This window comes from Manis pentadactyla, chromosome 9, assembly GCF_030020395.1.
Source record: "Manis pentadactyla isolate mManPen7 chromosome 9, mManPen7.hap1, whole genome shotgun sequence".
Lineage (NCBI taxonomy): Eukaryota > Metazoa > Chordata > Mammalia > Pholidota > Manidae > Manis > Manis pentadactyla.
Window position 1 is genome coordinate 105,642,462 of NC_080027.1, and position 27,343 is coordinate 105,669,804.

At 45.8% G+C, this 27,343-nt stretch overlaps 1 protein-coding gene across 2 annotated transcripts in view; it reads right to left on the reverse strand.

The window, feature by feature from the left end:
* ASTN1 (astrotactin 1) overlaps positions 1-27,343 on the reverse strand; it is a 283,553-nt gene that overhangs the window by 135,024 nt on the left and 121,186 nt on the right. For both annotated transcript variants that reach the window (XM_036916747.2, XM_036916748.2), the window contains exons 3-8: positions 16,044-16,437; positions 14,442-14,588; positions 13,255-13,362; positions 9,039-9,188; positions 7,922-8,089; positions 409-493 (exon numbers count right to left, since the gene is read on the reverse strand). In XM_036916747.2, the coding sequence (XP_036772642.2) occupies positions 409-493; positions 7,922-8,089; positions 9,039-9,188; positions 13,255-13,362; positions 14,442-14,588; positions 16,044-16,437 (1,052 nt within the window). The remainder of the gene's footprint in view (positions 1-408; positions 494-7,921; positions 8,090-9,038; positions 9,189-13,254; positions 13,363-14,441; positions 14,589-16,043; positions 16,438-27,343) is intronic.

Below are 27,343 nucleotides of genomic sequence, written 5' to 3' on the forward strand. Positions count from 1 at the left end.
TCTTACAAAGCTCATCAAGATCTGGGAGTGCTACATGGGAGTCTGTGTGGCTTCACGTGTCCCCAACACAATCATGAGCTAAGTTCTGCCTGTGGAATCCTGGTGGCTGGCAGCAGGATGAAAAGGAAGAGAGGGACAGCTTGATTTTCAGATCCCAGCTGGAGGCTGCGGGGCTGCGAGTCAGAGGCATCATCCCTGAACTCGTAAACGGAGAAAAAGATGATATGGACGTCATTGGAATGATATAAATATGGAACTGCACAGTGACATTTTTACCCACTCACTGTTCAGAATATAGCCACCCGTGAGCTTTCGCTGTGTTCCTCTACGCGCAGCGGCTCTGCATCGTGTCTGTGTGAGGAAGCAGTGACATCTGGGAACCAATCAACTTGCCATCCCCTCACTTACCCCTGGTTTGTTCCCCATTCATTCCGAATGCAAAGGTGCTTGTGGACTGGATCCTTCATGTAGCCGTCGTAGCAGAGGCATTCCCCTTAGAAGGAGGGCAAGGAAGAAGGACAGGAAACATAGGGTTGATTAACATGTCTGTGTTTGAGAAAATGAATATGAAATGAATGATCAGATTAAACTCTAACTCCAATAATGGCATGGCTGAGACAATTAACACCATTATGTCATACGCTCCCATCTCCAGTGCCCACGTGTATGAACACATCACCGAACTACAGGATAATTTTCATGAGAGGAGGAAGCTAACCCTTACAATGCACGTATTATGTATGCTTTATAAACACAAAGACCGAGAGGTCCTTGAGCAAAGGGACTTTTTCATCTTCATCTTCTCGGTGCCCAGTATACTGCAAGGTACATATCCGGTGATCAGTAAATGTTTAAAGACCAGATAAGAAGTTATTTCATCAAATATTTGTAAGAAACTTGAAAAGCAGGTATTACTAGCTATGCTGTGGTGATGGGGGAAACTAAGGCTCAGAAAAAATTAGGCATCTGGGGACAGTTTGTAAATGGCAGAGGTAGTATTTGAACCTATGTCTGTTGGGCTCCGGACCATTTCCCCACTATGCCATACTGCTGGCCCACAGCACAACTACTATATTTAGAGAAGGTCACTTATACCTATTATAGTTTTATAGGAACTCTGGGTTTTCATTTTTAATTGAAAATGGCTAATTATCTTGGAGCTGAACAATCATCTACAATTCCATATTTGTTTAGAATATTATTATGCTTCATTATCATTAGTTACTCCATTAGTATACTAAGAGGTCCATGACCCCTCTGGAACCGAATGTATGTATGTGCATCTTTCCAAGGCAGGGTTCCCTAACATTCATCTGAGTTAGCAAATCCAAGACCCCCAAAAGATTAAGAATCATTGTTCTACTTAGCACTGATATTGAAGAAAACTGTTGCTGCTTCCTTATATCAATAATTCCTTAGGTGACGCTACGTATCCTTGAACGGCTGAGGCCAGTTCCACACAGCACTAGTACTAACTCTTTCCCTGGCTGGTTATTTAATTTGTAGGTGGTGAAGAAGCGACAGGGTGTGACCTCCAGGAATGCGTAAATAACAAAGGTGCCCTGCCATAAGGAGACAAGGGGCATAGAGTTTATCTCCTAGGAAGAGACATTTAAAAAAGGATATAGACAGAATAATAGCTGAGTGCTCTTTTCTTTTTTCAAAGATAAAAACCAGTAAAATGAAGTGAAGGAGCCTCACAACTGGGGAAGGAAGTGGGTAGGTTCTCAGCCAGGAGTTCTTTGTGAGGATCCACGTTCAGTCATTCCTTTCAGGCCTGACCTTGTAAGCTCCTGCCCACCAGGGCCTCACTATCAGGTAACACTCCTTTTCTTCCCCCCCACACCTGCTCAGCTCAATACACTAAGGAGGGGAGCGAACATGAGTAACTTCTTAATTTGGTGGGGGGAAGCCACAGAAAATATTAGAACAGTACTTTGTCTCCTGTATGACAAATTCAGGCTTCCACCTGGGCTAGATTCCCAATAGACTCAAATTTACTGGCTTCTGTGGGCCGAACTGTCTAAGAATGATCAGGGAACTACCAGTCAAACACAGGAAAACACAGCTTAAAATTAGGTAGTTCAGGATAAGGCTTTCAGAGGAAGCCTGTTTTTCTGATAGAAGGAAAGATAAAGAAGGCAGTTACCAAAGAAAAGCAAAATATGGAAAGCACTAGGACCGGGCTTCATACCTTATCAATTCCAAAGAAAACATGGACAGACTCTAGACTATCAGCTACACAAGGGCAGGAACAAGGCTGGTTTCCTCCCCTCATAGGAGTAGGGATTTTATAAATATTGTGTGATGGAAAATAAATGATCAATTAAAGAGTTGGCCCTAAGTTTATGGATAGCACGACCACCACCGCTCTCTAAGATGTAGGTATCTAAGACAATTAATGGGTCAAGAGCCAGAGAGGCTTCTCCCTTAAAGGGATGGTCTCCTGATTGTCCTTGTGGACATTAGCATGGGTATGATATTAAAAAACAGGAAGTAACGTCAAGAGGTTGGCAAACCCATCACTCAAATTCTTAGAATGGTCTCAGCTGGATGCCTTGCCTAGAAATAAGGACTGACAAAAAAAGGGAGTCTTTTTTCCACATTTGATATCTTGTTACCACAAAATATGTAAAAATAAATGCAGTAACAACTCGGATTTCAAGCAGAGCCTGATTTTCCTAATGATGGCCATACCTACCATTTGGAGAGCACATTTGCCTTTCTCAAATTGCCTTCATAGTCATTATCTCCTTATGAGGTTTCCATCATTCATTACTGTGTGGGGACACACTGCCGGAAACAGATAAAGCTTTTCCCCATGGAATGTCAGCTGCAGCCCACAGTCAGAGCAACAGAGAAATGTTCAAGCATATCAGGCTAGAGCTTTAGGATCTCCGAAATTTGCCTCTCAAATGATCCTCATTTCTAGAACCTACTAAACTTCCCTCTTCTGTATTCCTCCTCAAAACCGGTTTGGCCATCTACACTGAAAGGAGTTCAGCCTTGATGAGGAGAGTTGCTATGGCAACCAACTGCTAAATCTTGACTTGAAGAGGGGTTTCATGCTAGCACAGGCTCCGACTGTTAGCTGTGAATTTTAAAGACCCCACGAGGGTGTTGGATGCCCTCCTAAGCTAGAAGTGTTACAGTCTCTGCATCTGCCGTGACAGATGGCGGGGAACACATGACGTGCTGATTCTGTGGTGGTGTTCGTAAGAATCCAATGGAGAGACGTGTCACGGCCACAGAGAAGTGCCCAACCGGGATGGAGTGTGCCCTACAGGAGACACTTGGGGACAGCCACACTGCCTGGGAGTGGGAGCCCACCAAGAAGTGATCCATGCAGGGCCCAGAGGTGGCTACACTTCATTAGTTCTTGGCTTCCTTAAGGCAGGCTTCTTGAGGGACCTTGTGTGGTAGGCAGCACCTTCGGTCATCTCCCGTTCTGCAGAGGGACCGAGGGCACAAAACTCATGGAAGAAAAGACCTTGAAGCCAGGGCTCTTCAGACATGACTTACTCATGAGGTAACTTCTTTAGAAGTTCTTCATGAGGTAAATACAGATCAAGGCCAAAAGCCCTGAGTCATCTCTATCCTTCAGTAGCTGTTGGCATCTGTTAAATGGAATTGGGTGCACTTCACCGAAAAAGAGAAGTCTTTGTAAGACATACAGTCCTGGGTAATATCCAACTGCCTGGTCTCCTCCCCTGTGGAGGTACTGGGCAAGTGGCGGGCCCGAGGGTCAAACAGCCCCATGTGACTCTGGTGGGGGCAGAGAGAGGGAAATATGCCAAAAATATATCCTGAAGGAAGGTGCTTCAGTCAAGCACAAAGGGAAGTTTGGAATGAGTGGGTAATCCATGTGGCAGGAACAAAATGGGAGCTGTGATATGCTGCCAAATAGGGTTTGAAAAACTGGGAAAGGCTAGAGAGAAAGAGGTAATGGCTCAGAGCAAGGAAAGGGGAGTAAGGTTCAACCATGTCTGGAAAACTGGTCCTATGCTGCTCACCAGACTTCACACATTTCTACACAGTTGGGATTGGACTATGGAAAGATGTGGGACAGAAGGAATTTCAGTGAACATCTTGGATGGCAATTAAAATTTGGTTTAGCTTGGAAGTCTGTGCTCCTTGTAGACCCATAAAAGCTACATTTCTTGAAAAGGGCAGTGAGGGTCTGTGGCCAGGACTGATGGGGGCTGTGAAATGAAGCAGGTCTATGCAGCCTCCACGGCTGCCCCTTTGGCAGGAAAAAGACCAGGAATGGAGTGGAGACAGAAGTTACTGAAACTAGTTAGTCTGTGTTCCTACCAAACAATCAAACCAACATGCAAGCACAACAAAAACCTTAGAAAGTTTAGGAAAAGTCAACCTCTGGCTGGACCCAGTTGGGGCATTAAACCATACAACCTTAGTGGTTTGCTGTTACTCCTACTTGACGGGAGACACACTTAGGGCTGAAAACCTGGGAGGATCTGGGAAACAATATCAGTGTGCAGTTGGCAAAGGGCTTCCAGGCATTCGGCTAAAAGCTTTGGGTACATTACATCCCCCCCACAGAGAGCATGGTGCAAACATGTAAAAGGGAGGCTGGAATGGAAAACAGAGCAAAAGGTTTCTTCCAGCTGCAGTTAGTCTCTAGCTTCCTCACACATCCTCAGAAGGTCTATGCACATACCCTCTATAAACTGGGCTGGGGAGAAATAAAGAGTCACCTAACAATGCCTGTTCTTCCTCTGTCCTTTTCTTTCTTCCCTGGTGTATTAGCCTTCTACAGCTGCCATAAAACGCCACCACAAACTTAGTGGTTTAAAACAACATACATTTATTATCTTGCAGTTCTGTAGGTCAGAAGTCTGACATGAGTCTCACTGGGCTATAAACATGGTGTCTACAAGAGCTATGTTCCTTTCTGGAGGCTTGAGGGGAGAATCTATTTCCTGGCTTTTTTCACCCTCTGGAAGCCACCCACATTCGCTGGTTTGTGCCCCCTTCCTCCACCCCCAAAGCCGGCAGTGGCTGCTGGGGTCCTTCTCTTTCCACACCACTCTGGCTACCTCTTCTGCCTCCCTCTTTCACATTTAAGGAGACTTATGATTACACTGGGCCCAGCTGGTTAAGCCAGGATCATCTCTATACCTTAAAGCCACTTATTTAGCAACCTTAATCCTATCTGCAAATTTAAGTCACCTTTGCCACATAACTTAACATATTCACAGGTCCTGGGGATTAGGACGTGAACATCTCCGGAGGGCCAATTATTCTGCCTAACACACTTGGTATCCCAACCACTCTGCAGGTATGACACTTAACTATGGAACACTTTGGAAGGATGCCTGGGGAGCATGCTGGGCACCCAAGGTTGCTCCTTTGCAGTCATGGAGCCACTGTGTGTGAGTGTGTGTGTGTGTGTGAAAAAGTATACACGTGCACTTGCACAGTTCCATATATCCATATGAACAGACCCCTCAGCATGGCTGGGAAAGCACATGTCCCAGTGCTATGACATTTCCAACTGAGTTAGCTGGAGGAATGCAAAAATAACGTCTACTTGACTTGCAGCCAATTCCCACAGTCAGCTCTTTGGAGAAAGGCTCTAGGATGGAGTGTGGGAGGTGATAAAGTTTCTTACTGATGAGCGTGTGGGATGACCACATCATCCCATGTGCAAAAGCAGGGCTAGGGGGGAAGGTGTCCAATTCCAGCATTAATGAAAATAAGTCTCTGCAGCATCATTTCTCAGCTGTTAGCTCAAATGAAGATGTTGCACCCTAGTTCTTTTGTGGGGTTTGGGTTCTATTTTTAGTCTCCCTCCCTTTAGTTTTCCAGTTGGAAATTCATTAATTGTCATAGATATTGGATAGTCACTCATAGGGGAGGGGCTTCTCAAAGTCATTTTCAGCAAGGACTAGAAATGAGACATCTGGAAGGGACTGGAGAGGTGATGGCAGCTTCACTGGGAACCAGCTGCCTCCTCAGCTCTTGGCCCCAGAAGTTGTGACGCTCAGTAACGGTGGCTGCTTAAATCATTTTAGATGACAAATGTGTTGGATCTGCCATGTCTGGGGAAATTAAGCAATCCTTTATCCCACCTTTGCTCTGATTTCATGATGGACAGGACGCTTACTCTGCCTGAGGAAGCTGTGGGACTTTGGGTAAGTCATGCAACTCCTCGGGGAATCCGAGCATTGCTCTAAAGTAAGGAGGCAGTTTAGCTCTGTAATTCCTCCAAGCTTGAAACACAAATCCCTCCTTTCCATGGGCAATTACAAGTGCTTCCTGTCCTTTAAAATCTCAGTAGCAGCTTCCAAGGCTCTCTGGAAATCACACTTGTCTCAGAAGTGCATTTAACAACTGAGATGGTCCCAGGGTCTCCTGAGCCAAGTCAGCGGGGAACCAGAGACTAGCTCAGTTGCACGGAGAGGCCCCGCCTCTGAGATGAGCTCGCTTTTCTTCCTCCCGAGCACACTGCCTTTGGGCATGGTGCACAACCCATCTGTTCAGTTTGGTGTTTGCCTGACAGCGTGGGAGAAACAGCAAGTAAGCACAGTCTAAGGCATCAGATGTTTAAAACACTGTACTTTCTCCTCCATGTGGGGGTCTAGAATCTCTGTGATGGACCCAGGTAGAAACGACTTTGAGACCTAAGAAGGTGAACTTTAGATATGGCAGTTACCTGTCCCTCCCCCAGAGAGATAGAGTATTGGATTAAAACAGGAGTAATAACCTCGTGGACTCAACTTCTACTGATGTCCCTCCACCCCGGCACCTGAAGACGATGCATCTGCAGGGGTGTGTGTGCGTGTGCATGTGCATATGGTGGAGTCAGGCCATACATGAGGCACAGAAAGCTGGAGGAGTTGGTCCCTGGCTCCAGCAACCTTTCACTTGGGTCTGAGAAGCCACTGCCTGCTCTGGCTTTGCTCTAAGGCATCGTACTGCTTCTGGGAGAAGGATCTGTCTGTGGTACTGCATCTACCGGAAACAGGTCCTAAAAAGACTATTGTAGATGAACTCCTTCTGCAATGGAAGTGCCAAGCCACATGCAATGAAAAATCCACTCTCCTGGATGTCTTCGAGCCCAAGAAGCATTGTGAGTGGCCCAGTGCATGCCATCTGAGTTGGGAACCCTCTCTCGGACGAGCCCTAGCCCCATCTGATACTCTAACAGCCTGGAGATGTCTATACTCTTTGGCCCAGAAATCTTTCTTCTAAGATTTATCTGAAGAAAATAACTTTTAAAATGTGCCCTGCATTTATGTGGGAAGATAGTCATTTTAGTAGCATTTTGTAAAAATTAAAAATTTAAAGCATCCTAAATGTCAAACAATAGTGGACTATTTAAATGAGCTATGTAGACATACAGTGGAATAACAAATAGCCTTTAAAACTGTTATTGAGGATTACTTAATGGTTCCAGAAAACTTGCATGATAAAATGTTAAGTGAAAAAAATCAAGAAAACTTTACTGGACTTAGTGTGTTTATAAGCCTCTAAAAACCATGTTATAGATAAAATATCAGAAAGGAGGACATTATAGTTTTAAAATGATTTCTCCAGGAGATAGAATTATAGATTATTATCCTTTTCTTCTATAAATTCTTCTAAATATTCCAAATTTTCTACAATAAACATGAAGTCTAGCCCTGATGGTTGATATCCCCTGACTAGATGGCAAATGGGCTGTGGAGGTCATCCTAAACTCATCTGTCTGGCATGGGGCTATAGTTAGGAAGCCTCCAAGGCTTCTGCAAGAAGATGGCTCCACAATTTAAGCCAACATGAACAGGGTGGCTGCTTGCGCAATCCAGGCTCCCAGGGACAATGGGACAATCTGGAAGAATGGCCTGGGTTTCGAGGGGTGATTGCAAGCGGCATGAACTCTGACAGTTCCCCGCTGCCCGGTGCTCCTGCCTACCAGTTTCGGGGTCACACTGGTGTTCACAGGGGTCCAGGAGCCGCCGGGCACAGAGGTCCATGGCCCAAGGCCCACTGGAGTTCTGTTGGGAGAAGAGCACCACTTGGGCAGGGTTCAGCCAGTCACTGGCATCCAGCTGGCTCCCCTCCAGCAAGATGAAGCGACTCCCTGCAAGGAGACAGAAACAAGGCATGCCCATGTGTGCATACAACACACACACATGTCACTGAAGATGCAGTCAGGGATGCCCTGTAGATTAGCCCCGATCCGAGGCCATTACTCCCACCTGTCCTGGCCCACCAAGAATCCCTGAGCAGGAGATCAGCAGATGGAGGCTGGCCAGCACTTGGACCTCCCGCCATCATCCCCTGCTTCCTTGGCCCATCCCATCTCCACCAGGGGGGACCTAAGGGACACAGGGACAGAGCAGCTCTGTGATGGCCATGGCATGGCTCCACCAGACCCTGCCACTGGCACGCATCCCAGGAGTAGGGACCCGCTGCATGTCTTCACTTGTCCTGAAATAGCAGGCCTTTAGCACCTCAGACAGTCTCCACCTGTTTTCAGCCTTACAGCAACCTGAGAAAGCAGACATTAACACACCAATCAGGTGCTCTGAGCTTAACTAATTCAGGGACTCTCAGAACCTGTGTTTCTCCCTCCTTATATTGGGGTGCCTCTGGATGAAAGTAAATTATTGCTTCAGAGTTCTAGGCTCATAGCAAGTTACTGCGATTAGGAATGTCTCGTGTGGGCGCACCGAACCGAAGCCTGGCTGGTCCTTCGATGCCTCCGCGACTCCGCTCAGCTTCCTCCCGCCCGAAAGCTCTAAGAATCCTGGTGTCTACAGACCTGTATGCTCTGCATTTCTCTACAAGATAGGGGCTTATTTAAAAACAAGCCGAAACGGGAGTAGGCCTGGAGAAAAGGAGGTGATCCTTTGCAGTTGCTGTTTTTTAGCCCGCTTTCTGATTTCATCTGTAGACAACTCTGGGTTTCTTTTTTCCCTTCACTTACAGTAACAGGTACTAGAGACCCCTGCCTCTCTGTATCTTCCTTGCCCAACCTGAAGCCTTCCTCTTTGGGGAGGAAGCTGCATCCTCAGAAGTGGGCTCACCGTCGGCGATCAGGTGCTCAGGGACGTGCAGGGTGATTTTGACAACGAGAGGGCAGCTGACGTGGGAGGAACACACGAGGCCGATCATGCAGCTGGTGATGCTGATCAAGGTCAAGGTGGTTTTATTCACAGGACTGCGAGGAGAGCCCACTGAAAACAAGACAAAAGCAAGACGCATAGTGGTAAAAAATCTTAGCTGGGAAAGGCCAACTTGGTCTTTTGCTGTTCAACCCAGCACACAGGGGAGGCTGTTGCAAACTTTACCTGGGCCGGAAGCATCTGTGGCTACCTGACCTCAGTGACCTTCATCTTCATTGTTAGAATCTGAGGGGACCTGGCCCACAGGTGGCTTCAGGGTCAACAATGGGCAGCTGGGTGCAAGTCTTGCATGCTCTTCTCGGGCCAGGTTTACAGGCAAAATTATAAAGGCCCTGGGGCATGCTCTCCTTCTGCCCGCCTGGCTGAGCTCCATCCTCTTGCCCAAGGGTGGCAGGAATGCTTTAAGCAGGAGCTTGAATTGCCTGCATCTCCCACTACTTTTCACAGAGGCACTCTCCCCGCCAGTTCCCCCAGTATTTCTCAATATTTATTACTGATAGTGAGAGAAGCATCTATTATATCAGACGGTGTGCTCAGTGTTTCACATACATGATTTTATTTTTAATGTTTGCTTCCTTACAAAAAGTCTCTATGTCTATACAATACCCACTTTACAAATAAGGAAAGTAAGTCTCAAAGAGATTAACATCATAGTGACAGTTAGCACTTATGAAGTGTGATTATGTGTGAGCACCACTGCTCAGGGTTTTACATGGTTCATATCATTTAATGGTGACCACAGTCTGATGAGGCAGCCCCCACAGAGTTACAGTGAGTTAGACAGGCTATAGGGCATGTCCAGGGTCAAGCAGCTACTAAGGGGTACAGCCCAGATCAAGGTGCAGGTGCAGCTGCAAAAACAGCCCCCAGACAATGCGCTATTCAATCTTTGGGCCCAGTGGAATGTGCAGAACTGCTGTTGTCAGGAACACAGGGAAGGTGCTTGGCCCATGGCTGCACCCATCCTTTCTGGAGGCAGGCTGCCTGAGTGGTGTGTTGGCAGTAGCTGGCCGGCAGCCTACGGCTCCTCTGTCCCTTGCTACCTACAGACAGCCTGTTCATGTTAGTAAACTTTCAACATGGAGTCTATTTCCCCACACTCACAAACCCCTACCTCCAGCCCAGACCAGGCCTCAGCAGATTTACCACCAGAAGGTACCTCAGGCACTTAGATGCAATATCCAGGGCTGGCCTCTCAGCCTGCCTCCTGGCCCTGCTCCCTCCTATGTCCATTGCCCCATGAATGGCACGGCCATCTACTTGGCTCCTCAAGTCCCCAACGCCATCACTTCTAACTCTTCCCTATCTTTCATAAGCCACAGCCTCCCCACCACGGATGCCATGAAACCTTTTTCATTTTGCATCCAATATTATCTTGCCTCCGTTCTCTCCACCCTTCCCTAAGCTCATCATCTCACACCTGGACGGAAGCAGTTGGCATCCACCTAGCCTCCCTCCCCCACCCTCCCCCATCCTCCCCTATCCACAGGAAGCAGAGGGACCAGAGCAATCTCTTAAATGCCCCTAGTGACGCCAGCTGAAGTGTCTGCTCCTAGTCTTTTGGTCAAGACCACATATTCCCTCCTGATCTCTCAGCCTCATTTCCTAAGCAAACCGCAAACCTGCACCATAAGCTCCCTCCTAGTAAACTATTTACTGCTCTCTGGCTAGACCATTATTGTTCATACCTATGTGACTTTGCACATTTCATTTCCTCCTCCACAGAATGCCATTTTGTCACCTTGTCAGCCCAGTGAACACCTACTCTTCAAGTCTCGGCTCAAACAACATCTCCCTGTAAACACTTCCCTAGAACCTTCAAGAACAGATTCTCACTCATTCCTTGCTGCTCCTGTAGCCTGTGGTGCTCCCCGCTGGTACAGCTGTTATCACACAGTGTCATCACTGTTTTTGGATGCTTGCCACTTCTGTCACCTGACTGCAATAACTTACTCCCCATCTCTGCTCTTGCTGGTCCTTCTGCCATCATCAACCCATCATTCAGCATCTCTACCTGGCTTCAAAACTCCCAGCGTTCTCTAAGACCTGCAGAACCACGTGCAAACTCAGTAGCAGGGCACATGTATGGCCCTTTGGTAGCTGGTCTACCCAGCTACCCAGCCCCATCTCAACTAGCACCATGTTCCTTTGTATTTATATCCCAGATTACAGCTGCCGCGTTGAACCACTTTTTGGCTTGAAAATACCATGTTCTTTTGAGCCTTTAAGACTTTCTCTATGCTATTTTCCTCTCCTGGAATGACCTGACCCTAGATTTTCCTCTTTCCAGAAATTCTATACACTGATCTATAGCCCAAGTCTAATATTGTACTACTTTTTTGCCTCTTAGGCTGCCAGACAGAATTAACTATCTCCCGTCTGAGTACACATTTTACTTTATTTATTTTATTAAATTAAGCCTCATCACCGTACTATATTTTCATGTTTCTGTCTATCAACAAAATCTGACCCATGGCAGGAGGGTTATAAAATTTCTTCCTGACTTGGTTGATATATTCAGTTGGATTCAACCAACACTTTCAAGCATGTACTGGAGGCAAAATCTTTCACTAGGCACTTTGGAAAAATAAACGAGACATGTCCATCCATAAGAAGCTTGTATCTAGTTAACAGCAATAAACAGTCGATGTACTAGGAAAGCATAGAATCCAAAAGGAATAGTGTAATGCTACAAAGAAACTCATTCTAATTCATTACAATGGATTTTTTTAAACAGGATTTTATTAAAGCAGAACACACCCTAGTTTGCTGGGCCTAGACTGGATGAGCCTAGCTGACCTATCTGCTGGAGAAAAATATATAATGAGGATCAAGGGAACCACACTCTCGCCTCAGAGATACTGATCTTCAGACATCAGGCTGCCCAGAGCCTCACTGATCTCTTGAGAAAAATGGTGGGAAGAACTTTTGTACCGACGGCAGCAAAGCCTACAGAGACTGGAGCTGGAGAATTCTGAGGGCTTCTGTCCATCTCTGGGGTGAATGCCTTCAGTATGAAAGGAACTCAGGTGGAGATAGGGGAGAGCCAAAACATGGGTGCCTTTTCTGGGGACACTGGTGGATTACTAGTTGGGAAAATGCTACTGAGTAGGACACAAGGTGATGCCACTCAGAGATTGTCCATTATATTTCAAGGGCCCCTGTGCAAAATTCTCTAAGACAGAGTGCTACAGAAACCTAAGGCCGCACTGTGGGGTGTTCTAACGGCAACAAAAGGGGCTGCGCAGTGCTTTGCCAGTCACCAAAGAAGCACATTTTAATTGACTATAATCCTGACAGGAGTCCCATGTGTAGGTATTGTTAACCCATTTAGTAGGTGAGGGAACTGAGGCTCAGAGAAGTTGTTGTCCTCATCCAATATCACAGATCAAGTAATCGGTGACACTGATCAGTGCTTGAACCCAGACCTCGCTCAGTGGAGGTGATACCAGCAGAATCACGGGCAGTGGCTGCTAGAGCTACAAGAGCCGCACCTGAAGCCACTAAATGTAAGGGTGGAGTGGCATGGGCAGTGGCTGCATGAAAGGACAACTCTACGGATGAGAAGAATGAATTAACTAATGCGGCCCTGCCAGGAGAAAGGAGGGGCCTTGGCGGCTTGTGGTCCTGTGATTCTCTGAAGAGGGGATCACAGGCCAAAAACCATTACACACCCAGTTCCTCAACCTCTCAGCCTCCCCCTGCCCCTGCCTTGCCCAATCTCAAATTCAGTACGGCTGGATAAGCAAGGGTATACACACTATCCATTTCTTCATGTATAACCTACTTTGTCAACTTTACTTCCTATGTCTAAACAGCAAAATATGACTCCTGAGGCTTCCAGAAGGAATTGAGAGTCTTCTGACCAAGAAATAGCCTTTCAAACAATTTGGAAACTTGTTTGAGAGAGCCATTATCTGGGAGAGATGATTCTCTGAAAACTTCCACTCTAGGTTCTTCTTTCTTCCTTAGGAGGAAACACCAACTGTGGTCCAAGAATTCTTCCTGCAGAATCTGCCTTTGGTTCACAGAGACCCTGCGCCACCAGCTCCTCCACAGCCCCCTGCCTTCCCCTCCCCAGCGCCCCTTCACCACGCCCGCCCTCCACCCTTCCCACCTCTGCTGCGCCTCCGGCTCCTTGAGGGGTCGGTGTAAAAGGTCAGCTGCGGGTCATTTTCTGCCTCTGTGCCAGAATCCCCTTCAGGGTTCAGGAAGGCAGAACCAGCTGCAGTAAAAAGGAACACAGCAAAGACAATATCTTCAGCGTTGTATCTGTGACATCAAATCATCACTCGGCAAATTCAAGAGAAAAACCCCTCAGAGTGAGAGCAGGTGGACTGACAGTCTGGGAGTAGCCCAGGGAACGGGAGCTTCTGATAGACGGGTTTGATGGAGACGTAGGTCTTTGTATGACAGCAATCACCAGGGCCCTAGCTCCATCCAGCCCTGCTCCTCCCAGGAGGGCCAATCCGGGCAGCTACCAGCAGAGAGGGCCCCTCTGGATGGTAAGTAGGAAAGGAAGAAAGGGACATTTCCCTCATTACAGGTCCTCAGACATGAGACGGGAATTGTGTCTTAAGGAGCATGTGCCTGTATGTCTTCATATCTACAGGATAGTACGTGTTTGTTTTTTCTGGTTCTAGAACCCATATATGTTCAATGTGAAAAAGATAAAAGAATAAAAAAAATACACAAAAATGTGTAAAAGGAACCATCCTGATATCTTCTAAATCAGAGAAAAACTGTGTTAACATTTGGCGTATATATTCTCTGTCATTTTCTGATACAGAAACAGAGAAAGGTTTTTGAATCTCTAAAAAAAAAGGGGGCATCCTGCTGCCCTTTCTGTTTTATAACCTCATTTTTTTTCCATTTAATAGATGGGTGGGCAACCTTCCATGTTAATAAACAGATCTACATTATCATCTTACATGGCTGCATGGTAAGCCACTGGACAGGAGACAGATGTGCTGGTAGTTAATCAATTCCCTATTGATGGACACTTAAGCTATTTCCAATTTTTCACTCTTTTAAACAGTGTTGTGATGAACAGCCTTTTACACATATCTTTGCACACTTGTCCAATTATTTCCAAAGGATAAAGTCTTGTTGATGAAATTACTTGGTCAAAACGTTTGTTTGTATATTTAAGGTTTTTGGTAAGTAACACTCAACAGGTCTCCAGAAAGACTGTATGAAATCATACCCCCCACCATGCCTGTGAGTGGGGGTTAAGGGTGTTAATGGCCCTGCCTCTCAATATTAAGGGATCCACCTTCAAGCGCTAACAGCAGGCGTGGGTACCTCTTGCTTTGTTGCTGACCCTTTTCCTCTGGCTGCTGGAGGTGTGGGAGAGTAGGGTGGCCTGCTGGTGGTTGGAGTCCACAGGGCTGGTGGCGATGATGTTATCTTTGTACTTGTTCATCAGCGACAGCTTGGCATTGTCACTTCCTGCATGAGGAAAAGTCAAGGCCAAAACTTTCAGAGAGAAGGCCCAAGAAAGCAGGAACAAAGAAATCTGTGTGCACTGAGCAAATGGAGTTTTGCAGAATTGAAATAAGGAACCTTTACAGTGAGAGATTGGCAGAGGCTGAAATATCCCTCATGGATTTCCAGAGGACTACAAAGTTATGGGAGGGGTGAAGTAAGAGTGACTACAACTGAAAATCTAGTTCTGCTAATTCTATATTTACTAAGGTCACCACATGTGGCCCTTAGGCTAGATATGGACTGCAGATTTCTTTCTCTGGGTCAGCAAAGAGTTTTAAAAGAATTGGAATTTGAGTGCATTCAGGCAGAACATGGCCTCTTAGATCCAATCCCAGTCTGCACTATCCCCTAGGTCTCGTATCCAGGTATTTCAGATACTTGTGCTATCGCCTGCTCCCTGAACGCATCTGTCACCCTTGAGTATCATACGGCTACTTGGTGGGCTTAGCGCTATGCCAGCTGTTGTGAGGAATATGAAATATTCCCTGTTGTGAAGGAGTTCTCAGATTTTAGAGCCTATTAAGAAGTGGCTAGTAGAAATCATACAGGATCTCTTCCAAATAACATGGAAAATGGAAACCTCTGTGATGTGATTTCCCTCTTTTCAAGCCCAAATGAAAGTCCACGTACCTTAAGCAATATTCAGTATCAAAAATGTCTTCTTCAAAGATAATTAAGAAGTTATTTGGAGGATCCCTACCTTGGGGTTTTATCTATGGGCAGTTACTTATTTATAGAAGTTTGAGAGAGAGAGACAAGTGCACTAATGCAAGAGAGTAGTACAATCATTTCCTCTCTGCATTTTGTGGACCCTGGTCTTTTTTTGTCAGAATTAGGCCCAAGTTTCTTCCACCAAGCATCTCACAGACACACGAAGTATCTGAGTCCGAGAGCTTGACTGCATTCCTTCACTGCCTTTGAAGAAGTACATCCCTTGTAAAGACCACAGAGGCATGGGCAAAACAAAACAAAAACCCCCAGGTCAGAGGCTCCAGAGGCGTGAAAAAGAACAGATACCTCCATGCCCTCCTCTTCAGTGGGAAATTAAATCGCCTAAGCAAACATACTATATATAAAAATGTCATACACACATTTGATCTTTCTTGCTATTTCTTATTTCCTTGAGGATTGCTCATTATATATGAAAAAGGCTCTAACCCACTCTTCCGTTGGATGTAAAAGTCTCTGCTTCCAGTGCAAAGTGGAAGTGGAGAGGGATCCAATTTGTACTAGTTCTTCTGATTTCCTATATTGGAAAACAGCTCCCAACATCTCAGGAAAAAGCTTGCTCTTTGCCCACCTGGGAAAGGGCTGGGCATATCCCATTATGTGTGACAACCAGCCATGAAATTAGAAAAGAGCTGTGCACTACCCATACCCTAGCTGCCCGAGACAAGGCAGGATCCAGTCGCCCACCTGGTGTGAGGTCCATCCCAGCCTTCTCGTTGCAGCCTTGCAGGGAGTCCAGGGTGCGAGTGGCCTGGCTGGCAAAGTCCTCCCCTCCATTCATGCACTCCCTCTGCAGGTGGTGGCGCAGGTCTGTGATATCATACTCATAGCCATCCAGGATGGGTGTCTCCCGGATGCTCAGGGTGCCGCTGGAGTTGTGGCCCTGCACGCGGGCATTGCGCAGACTCTCCCGCCCGTGTCCGCCGATCAGCACAGACGGAATGTAGTGAATCTCATTGGCTGCCTCAGCGCTGGCACTCTTCTGGGGCTGGGGGACCCGGCGACGCTTGCACCAGCGCCGGCGAGTGTACAGGATCATCACCAGGCACAGGATGGACAACAGCAGAGCAATCATGCCGCCCTGGGAAGAGAGGACAGCAGGTGGATGCAGGGAGACGGAGAGCTTGGCCCCCAGGGAGGCACTGCCCCTCCCCCTACCACCAACCACTCCACTCATTCATTCACTCATTCAGGGGCAGTGAGCACCTCCAGCAAGCATCACTCAGCAGCAGGGAGACTGCCTGCTGGGATTGGTGTTTAAGGTGAGAGAAAAATGGAGCCAGGATGACCAGCGCATCATTTCAATTCCATGATCCGTGGCTGCTTCTGGCTCAGCAAACAATTTGAAGAAAGAAGCCTTTGTGATTTTGTGTGTGTGCGTATGTGTATATCATTTCAGCTGTAGAAATACGGGAGAGGGTTAGTTTGTTAAGTCAAATCTGCTACATGTAAATCTGGGTTCAGGCCAATTTTTAGTAGCAGAATGGCATCCGGTTTCTTCCTCTCTCACATCTTAAAGTCAATCATGTATAAATTCTAACTCTGGCTCCACTCACAATTAGTGAGTCCTGAAAACTGGAAACCTCAGATTCCTCATCTGTATAATGGAAAGGATACCACTTAGCCTCTCAGGATGGGGGTAAGGACTAAGGGGGTAACTGTGTCAAGTCCCTAATAAGTGGGCCAGGTGGAATCAAGGCTACCCTCAGCCTGACCTTAGATGTCTCCTTGGAGGACCTGCCCCAGGCAGGCGAAGACCATCGACAGATCCAAAGGTTTACATCTATCAAGAATTTACAACCAAGCATGCAGAGGAATCTCACCATTTGAATTTGAGTTTTTGTGTCACTTTTGCTGTAGGAGATGGCTTCCTTCCTAGTCCCTCCATCCTGAGTATGCGCCCAGTCTTACTACAGCTCAAGGGACTGAGACCCATCCCCTAACCTCATGCTCCAAGCCATCCTCTGAGGCCATTACTTAAAAACCAGGACACCACTCGGTCGTCTATCAGAGGTGACGATACAATGCTCGGCAGGACTGAGCACCTCACTTTGACAGCCACCCGGGCAGGGACTGGATGGAAGGCCTCGCCAGCCCATTGCTGCATGGCACTCAGCAGGCATAAATCTTTGTGCACACTTTGTATCCATTCCTTTTATTTTGGCCAATCTCCCCTCAAATCTATTTCATTAGATGAGGGTGTGCCAAGTGGTACCATTCTCAACCTTAGGCTTCAATCTAAGCCACCCCAGATTATAGCCTAGCTATGAAAGCCCCCTATTAATCCCCAGGGGTCCCACCCACATTTGGTTGGGTCAAGATTATTCCCTCCAACACATTAAAGGGGGCTTTTTCCTACCTCATAATAATTGTATCTTGGATTTATAAAGTTCCTCTCTCCACAAACTTTCCCATTATCCTCCTTCTCCCACCATCACTGGGAGCCAGGGAGCACAAGTGCACATGCATGCACGTGCACACATGCACACACACACACACACACACACACACACACACAATGTTGCTGCTTTCAAGTGAATAGCGTAGAAGGGCCGACATAAAAAGCAACAGAGTCAGCTGCCAAGGGACAGGTCATGTCAGCTGGCTTGTCAGGGATGTACACTGGACTCCAGGTTTTCAAAAGTTTCTTGTACCTGTTGAACCCTTGTTCCTGGTGTAACTTTTCATGCAAGTACAGAGAAGTGTACACATGACACAGCTCAGGTGACAGTAGGGGTGGGAGTACTGAGCCAGGGATTTGCAGGTCCTGGCTGCCCCAGGCTGCTATCTGCCATCCCTCCTGGGATCCCTGCAGACATGCACACAGAACCCCTGGGGGTCTCACAGCACCCTAGCCGAGCCCTGCACCAGCTTGCAGAAAGGGAGTGTTGGAGTGTTTTCGGCAGACCCTTTATCTCAGAGTCAGATCCACTATCCTTTCCTTCACCCCAAACAGAAACTGCAATAGGCAATTAAGTCACACAGAAAGAATAACTTCCTGAGTGAGAGAAGTTGTCAGACATTGAATTAGGCTAGTGAAAACGAGAGGTAATTTTATTCCCCAAAGAACTGTAAGAGTAGCATAAACATCAGTCTCCAAGGAATGGTTGAAACGCCATCTTTCCTGCACAGAGGGGTTTTCGGGAGTGCCTTCCACTTTCCCTCTCAAATTATCCTTTCGGATGGTCACAACAGGGTTATGATGAGATCTAGGTCATAGGTCCACTCCCCATATTACGCAGTAATAAAATGAGAACAGTTGTTCGTTATGGAGCTTTTACTATGTATCAGACATTTGTTCTAAATGCTCTACACTTCTAACATTAGGAGGTAGAGTCAAGGATTTCTCCACTTCATATTTGAAAAGGCTAAGGTCCAGAGATTAAGTGACTGGCCTGAGGTCACACAGCAAATGAATAGTAGTATGAGAATAGGAACCAAAGGACTCCCATTTCAGAGCTTACACTCTTAACCACTAGGCAACAGTCCCCCTGAAAGAGCTCTGCTCACTGGAGACATACACACACACTCTGGCATCTACTGTAAGAGAAGAGTGCAGGCAAGTGTGGATGATTCCATCTAGATACATCCTCGCTTCTCAAAGGAAAAAGAGAAGCTATTCAAAGCATGCATCTAGCTGATGGGAGGCCCAAGAGGCACCATCAGGAACAAAGGACCTTTTACCAAGCACCCATTAAGTGTCCAAACCCAAGATGAGTTGGTAGTGAACACTCACGTTTCAAGGTCTCTGTGCTAAAATATGCACATCACGCATCCCTACATGCCTGGAGGATGCCATTCAAATTTTGGTTTAATTTCCACAGAGAAATTTGTGTTCACTTTCAACAACACCCACTGAAAATCTCTTGGTTCAGCCCGTCCTTTTCTGATAAAGAAAACAAGGCCAGTAGAAACTACAAAATTAGACAGTGCCCACCTGGTTCTAGACCCAGATTCCCTACTATCACTCCATTCCTGACACCATTTTGTCAGGTTAATCTAACATTCCCTTTATTATGTGAGGCCTAGACACTCAAGTAGGAAGACTTTATGTTTAATCAAAAAAAGAATAATTTACAGGGGGCTAGAAAACAAGTTTTCATTTGACCAAGGCTATATTCAGCATCTGTAATCTTGCTTTAGTGAAACGTTTCCTCTGCTTAGAGTCAGTGCCTCTCAATGACCACAGCTTTTTAATAATCAGTTATCATTAATGAGCTCCAGACATTAGGTAAAACTCAGCACAGGTGTATGAAAAAGGATTCTCAGGTACTCAAGTTGTGGTATAGTTTTTCTGCTTCTATAACTCAAACTGGTGGCAGGCATCACAACACTCTGTGATGACTTACTGGTTGTGGGTTAGTATGTAAATAATCATATACATAATGTTAGGTGATATTAATATGTAGTATAACTTAATAATAATATTTTGTGTAAAATCACTACACACAAATTCCTCTAAACTGCTTATCTGCTCTATCCAGTGAGAAGGTCACAGGTAGAAGAAATATATACACAGGCCCTCCACTATTGCTAGGAAAAGGCATGGGCATAGCCACCTTGATGGCTTCCCTCCTTCGGGGTGGACTTGGAAATCCAGAGCTCACACTTAAATCGCTTTTGCCTTTCTGTAATAAACCATAGTTCTTTGTTCTTATCATTATTTTTAACCTTTCTACTTCCACAAAGGATTTTAAACAGTTTCCAGGAAAGTCACAGATGCTGTGGAATTTTGCTTTCAAAATGGAAAGAAGGTGGCAGATGAAATGGAAAGAAAACCTGGGTCAAGGGCTATAGCCAGAAGCTTCCTCATACCCACATTACAGAGAGGAAGGCAGTTTGTTGGGAGGAGCAAACATCCTCCACACATTCAGTCCCAAACAGACCTCCTCCTGGAGCGTGGGCATGAGCACAAATACAATGGTGACGTCACCACACATGGGTTGACAGAAACCACACCGAAGCCCCTCACACATGCATTCCTCACTTTGAGTTTCTGTATTACCTTAGCTGTGTTCAGAGTATATTTCTTCATTTATGTGTGTTAACTTCGATTTTTATGGCATTAAAAACAAAACAGAAACAAACCATTGAGGAACATGGGAACTCAAGAAACAAGGGACAAGTTACAAATTTGGAACATTAAAAAAAAAATGACACTGATGGCAAGATATGGAATTGTATTGCTCTTTTGTAATCTTTTCATGAGTTTTCTGATTATTCTATTGATTCTCCTCAAAACTGTTAACATTTTGTAACTAGAAGCACATTTGGGATATGTGAGAACTCCATATCTACTAACAAGTTGCATCCAAAAAAAAGTGGCATTTAAAAATAATTTTTTCTCTTAAAAAAATCAATAAATCATTTCTACTGGCTTTCATGGAGATCAAAAACATGCAATCAGCTTTTATTTTACTATGAAACTGACATTTTCGGCACTTACTTGAGAAAGTAGTATGAGGTCTGTCAGATAACTTGTAGATCTTGAAATATCTATGTAACAATGTTGTATATGACATTGATGGTGATTGACCAGGGATAGAAAATTCCAGGCAGATCTCACTGTTATGCTCATCCCAGTCATGCAGGCTAACCACAAGGCTATCTCATTATCTGCTCTGTTTTTCCTCCTAGGTCTGGGTCATACCTCCCTCTCTTAGCTAACTCCTACTTATCCTTCAAAGTCAGCTGAATGACATAACCCCAGACAGTTCATCCCTAGTCTCACAGAACTGCCCATAGACCCCCTCCACAGAGCTCTAACTGCAAGTACTTTAACCTTTGGTTTTCTTGCTGATCTCATCTATTAGATTACAGACTTCATGTAACAGGGCCCACTAAGCTCCAGGGTCCAGCATGGTGCCTGGCACAGAGCAAATGTTCAATAATTGTAGAAGGAAGGAAAGAAGGAAGGAAGGGAAGGAGGGAAGGCCCACCTTGAAGGTACTTCAACACAGAGATCATCTGCATGTCTGCAACCAAAGCTTTAAGTCAGTTGCTTATGTGACTCATTCATTCCATTCATTTACTCAATCATTCAACAAGTATTTGCTTAGTCCAGCAAGGCATTTGTCTAGTGATCACTGTTATGGGGATACTGCAGTGAACAGTACAGGTATAGGTCCTGGTCTCATGGAATTTATATTTAATTTAGAGGAAGAAAATCTGTAAAATCTGGTTTTTAAAGGTAAATAAATGTAGACACAAAAGGAAGACAAAAGCAGATCACAAGGACTGGAAATAACCTGTCATTAGTCCTTTTCTCATAACAGAAGAAAGTGTGACAGGTAAAGCTATCTTAGACTCCTCTAGGTACCTCCTCAGCGGCCAGTGAAATCATGCCCTTATCGCTAATCAGTGTCATCTGATCAGGAACTCCCAGAATAAAGGATCTGCATCCATCAAATGTCAACAAAGTTTAGGACATCACCTGGGTTTTGTGAACCCTTGGCAGCGAAATGGAAAAGCTGAGATTATGCTTCCAGCTACCATCTGTCAGGGGACTGCAGCCAATCAATCAGCTCACATTTCAAAGCTTCATTTCACCCCAGGAGTAACCAGAAGAGTGAAGCTGGGACGTAATTAATTACCCTGCAAGGCAACTGGACACACTGAATTCAAATTATATTCCTAAAGGAATTCAATGGTGGTCAAAAAATAAGAGCCAGATAGATAAATTTGGTGGTCCATGTTGTCTATTTTCTCCAGAAAACAATGCCCGAAGGTCTGGGGCAAAGGGCCTCTCTCACGTATGACAGGGCCACTCACATCTCTCACTGGCTTTCAACGGAGACAGATCAGGAGAAGAACTGTGTAAGCCCATATGGCATCACTGGCCATATTCACATCTAGATCCAAATGTTCCAGGGGTAGGAAATGGACAAAGTAAGTAGATGACTTTTCAAGTTCTCATCTGATCCTGTGTCTATGAGCCCAGTGGAAAACTAGACCTAAATTACCAATAGCATGAAAGTCATACCTATAGAACAGCAGGACCAATCAGCAGAAAGACTGTGCAAGTTTCACAGCCTCTCTGAACCTCCCCCAGGCCTTCATCTATCAAATGAGATGATTGAAAGAAATGAATCGACTCTTCCAACTTGACAATTTCCTTATTGTAACTCTGATCCCTGTCCAACTGGAAATAGCTCTAACCTGGTAAGCTAATGGTAGAGGAAATGTCTTTTCCCCTTCTTGCCCAGTAAAGCCCCAAACTACAGGCCTAGGAAGTAGTGGAACTGATCCTTCTGAGACAGGCTACCACTCCAGCCAACACAGCACCGGATAAGCAGACCCACCGCTTTCCCCAAAGACACAGTAAGGGCTTTGAAATCAGATGATGTCATCCAATTGTAGTAACACATTCTTGAACTTGAGGATCCCTTTCTGCCAGAAGGAGTCACCTAAACTAGAAGAGGAAGCCCCTTGATTTGCTCTTCTGGCAGATTCTCTTTTCTGTGGTGGCTGGTGCATAGAAATCCATTATCCCCTGCCTATCTCCTTCGCAAATGGAAGACAAGAGAAACATGTTAAGCATATTAAGTAGTGAGTTCAATTTATAAATTATTAGGAACATTACCTCCCCTTAGGGGTTTTCTGAAGTCTTTAATCATGTGGAAATGCTTTCCAGTTGCCATGGGCCACCATGTTAATTAAGAGGCCTCAATATGTCCTCTGGGGCTTCTGACGTGAATCGCGCATCCCTCTGGAAGGGGACAGACCTGCCTGGTTAGCCTCTCACTGGGGCATGACACTACTTTAACATGCTGCCACAAGATGCTTCAGAACCCCTTCCCTACCCTTCTAGGTATACGTAGCCATAGCTTAGGGAGGAAACACGATGTCCTCTAAGAACTTTTCTCATTAAAATGCCATTTTTGGGGGGTAAAGATAGACAACCTTCCATAAGCAAGAGACAAACTCGAACACTAGTAGTCTTCCAAGTTAGGCAGGTTGACATCTGAGGGCCCTTCCAACCGACAGAGGCTGTGAACATGAAGTTCTTCTCAGGAGGAAACTCAATTTTAGAGTTTTTTAATTTTTCATTATTTATTTGTTATCTGTTTTTTGCTTTTCCCAGGTCTAAAAGTGTTAATTCTGTTAGGTGTGATCACTGTCTTTTTTCCTTAATCTAGGAAGTTTATCTTCCATTTCTTTATGAGACTTCAGGAGTTTCAACTAATGAGAGCCTGAAGCCCTACAGGGAAAGTGGCTGGAGGCTAGCATGCTGGAGTCAGCCTGGGCTCTTTCAAGTTGTCATCTTTCAGATGCTTTTTATAGAGCTGCATTTTTGGTTCTTGGGATTTTTCCTGCCTCAGAACCTTGACTTTGCTGTCCCAGAGCAAAAGCAAGGGAGTGCATTTGCTCATAAGGAGCCCAGAGCTCTCTGATCATTAGTGGCTTCTGGTACCTGGCATTTGCCTTAATGAGAAGGCCACGACTGAGTAGAGCTGGGGAAAGGCTACCCTAATGGATCTTCTAATTCCAAAGAGCAGCCTAGACCGCTGCAGAGTGGGAGAGCTGTGGGAACCAGGCGAGCTAGGCAAAGCTGAGGTGCTCCCATTCCTCTAGACGTAGGTGCAGCAGCTTTGAGAGAGATGGCACTGCCTAGTCCGGCATTATGTATGGACCCTAGTCAGTGCTGTGCTGAGAGGCTGCCCCACACATAACCTACATGTGTGGGTATGTGTACGAACAAATGTGTGTATTGGGCAAGACAGGGAGACTGGGAAATAAAAGCATCCGCACAGAAGCAAAATCGCCCCTGGTCACAGTGTCAGCAACCCTTGGGCAGAGCTGCGTGAGACAGGCTCCCTCTGTGGGCTGTGCGCACCAGCCCTTCAAAACGTCACGAGCCAAGCATGAAACCAATGAATAAATATCTCCGGCTGGGTAATGCTCAGTGAGTATTCTTGGCCATGTTTCTTTCCTCCTTTCCTCTTTGTTTTTATGCAGTAGGTGATCTTGATGAAATAAAATAATAACAATAATCTGCTCCATTAGGGCCCAACATTAAGGGAATTACTGAGCAAGTAACAGAAGAGGCAGCTGGAACAGTGTGTGCTAATGACCATTAGACTTTAACCCTCTTTCTCTCTGGACATAACAGCGTTGTTAAACTCCTCTTCCTCCCATCTCCTCAAAAGTCAGGCAGCCCAGCCCAAAGGGGAGAGAGGAGGTCTCGGAGACCTAGGAGCTCCACGGGCAGCAGCTGCTGGTGCTGAGCAAATGCAAACTACAACAAACCAGTCACGGAGGGCAGACCTCACGCAAGGTACCTATGGGGAGTCCACTGTCCTGTGGAGATTCCAATGACTTCAGATGAAAAAGTGGGGAATAAAAGAGAGAGGGAGTCATGATGTCAAGATGAATTTGGTACATATTCACCCATTTTATTCTCTGAACCAATGTAGATTAAAAATGTCTGTTTCTTCTCCAGCTAAGAATTCAGATGGACCCTTAAAGGCTGTGATATTCGGAGATGCCTGCCAGTCAGGTGACAGGGTGTGGGCTTTGATCATGTTCCACCCCACAGACAGGTACAACTTCCACATGATCGCCATGAGGTCTGGGGGCCCAGGATCTAGTCCAGTATTCAGGAGCCCTGCCTGGGTTCTCCTGCCCAGTGGAATCTCCAACAGCACAGTGTCTGTACTCAGGTAGGTGGCGACCCCGCAGAGCTGATGGTTACTTGTGAAGATCTCAAAGGCTTCAAGCCATTATGAAAGCATTCCTCAGATTCCTGCAGCAATCCCATTGATCACACCTCAATTCCTGCCTTCTTTTCTAGTTCTACGCACACACTCCCTTATTTCTTTAGTATCAGCACAGTGGAGCACGAATTATAAAGTGCTTGCCATGTGCCAAACACAGCACATGGTGAATTACATTCACTATTTTATTTCATCTTACCAATGACTATAAGGAGGAGAAATTACTATTTCTCTTTTTAGATGAGGAAACAGAAGGTCAGAGAGGTTCAGTAACCTGCCCAAGTTTAGGTGGTAGTATGATGCCAAACTAACACTGAACCACTGATCTTAATGATGTTGTTTTATGACCTGGTTGAGTAGAATGGGATCCACCAGTGTAGCACAGGCCCCAATTCCCCAACTTCCCATCTTCTCTAAATTAAGCCCTGGATGGCCTTCTTCCCACATCTAACTCTTGGAATTATGCAGTGAGGATTCCTGAATGTCTACACTTGGTACCGTCTACACTGTTTGCTCCCGATGCTAGCAATCTTCTCCTGTTATCCTTGTTCATTGGGTTGACCACATGTTATCATTTCATGCAATAGTTTAATTGTGCCCAGGATGGCCATACTCCTCAGGCTATTGTTTAACACAGGCAGGGAAAACCTAGCGAGCTATCTGTTCTTGGGTAGATATTTTCTAAGTGAAATCAACCATCATGCAGGTCAACAGGTACAGATACTCAACCCTTTCCTTCAGAAGAGTCTGCCACACATGCATGCAAACTCAGGTCTCTGCTGTCTGTATGCTCTTATTCTGTGATGAAACACCTAAGAGGAACAGTAGATAGTTTGCATACTATATATAACAGCATATATAAGAGACAGGGAAGAAAATGTTGGACTTAGCCACTTTCAGGGAAAGTCACCTGGAAGATTAATGGCCAGTTGATGTGGAGAAGGTAGGAGAAACCCTGCAAGAGGCCCTAAAGGATGATAATGGTCACTTCCAATTCAAGTCATTCAATGCTAGCCAATATGGAAGTTAGAAATCTCCCCTACATGGCTTTGCACTCACAAAGCTCCTCTAACATGTACCTTCCTTGACCTGCAGCACCGAGGGGAACAGTGGGCATCCATGGTCACCTCTCTTATAACACTCCAGCTATGATTCAGGCTTGTATCCAAGGAAGATGCATATGAGAGCTGAAGAATTGTAGCAAAGGGCACAGGCAAGGAAATTAAGGATGAGCAGAGATGGTAATGTACAAACACAATTAGCGTCTCACATGCCGAGATGCTTCCAAACCCCTCAATCTTGCCAGCAAGCTTTGTCTGGTATCAAAGAGGGGAGGGACAGGGAGGACTGACAATCAAAAGAGTCCCCTCTTGGGCCACGCATTAAGAGCTGTGGCTCTTATTCCCTCTCTTAAAAAATGATTGCAATTCAATTTTTCTCTGGAACTAATCAAGCACAAAATCTGGAGAAGAGTCCTGGTTTGTGCAGGCAATCTCTGAGCAAGACACTGATGCTCTCATTAGGCCAGGCTTCGTTAAACCACCAGCTCCAACATCAGCAGCATATTGTCTTCAGCTAATTATATTTTTGCTGGCAAAGCCATTGTACAAATCTTCAAATCCTCCCCATCATTAATTTAAAAAAATTAAAAAGCTGTGCCCTGCCTCCTCCCTCCCTGGCATCCCACCCACCCAGCTCTGCACGCTGTCAGCTTTGTTCCTCTGGTTTTCCAGGATTTCTCTCTGGCACGTGGCTTTTGAGGGGGAGGTGAAGGGGTGGAGCAGAGAGGCTGCCACCAGTAAGCTTGATTTCTTCACTAGCTGTCCATGGCTCATGCTGTTCCTGGCCAGATGCTCGTCACATGTCCCAGGACCCTGGGCACCAGTCCCATGCTCACCAGCCAAAGATGGGCCAGAGCAAAGGGAAGCTGCAAGCAGAGTCCAGTTCTGCCCCACCCACTGTGGAAAGAGACAAAAGGCCCAACCCTGCTATTGTTCTGATTTACTGCTCACTGGGCTTATCATGCAGACTGAATCCATAAGTCAGCCTGATCCGGCCAGAGACATGCACATGATACAAAGTCAGGGGTTCTTGCTTCCAAGGCAACTGACAAGACAGACATCATTGGCCAAACCAATGCATAATTCTGTACCTGGGGCGGACATGTGTTCCTGACCCCATGAGGGCCATTCCTGGCCAACTCTCAACATCACTACAACTTAACCCAAATCATAGTGTTCATGGGGTTTCTTTTTTCTCCATTTCAATAGT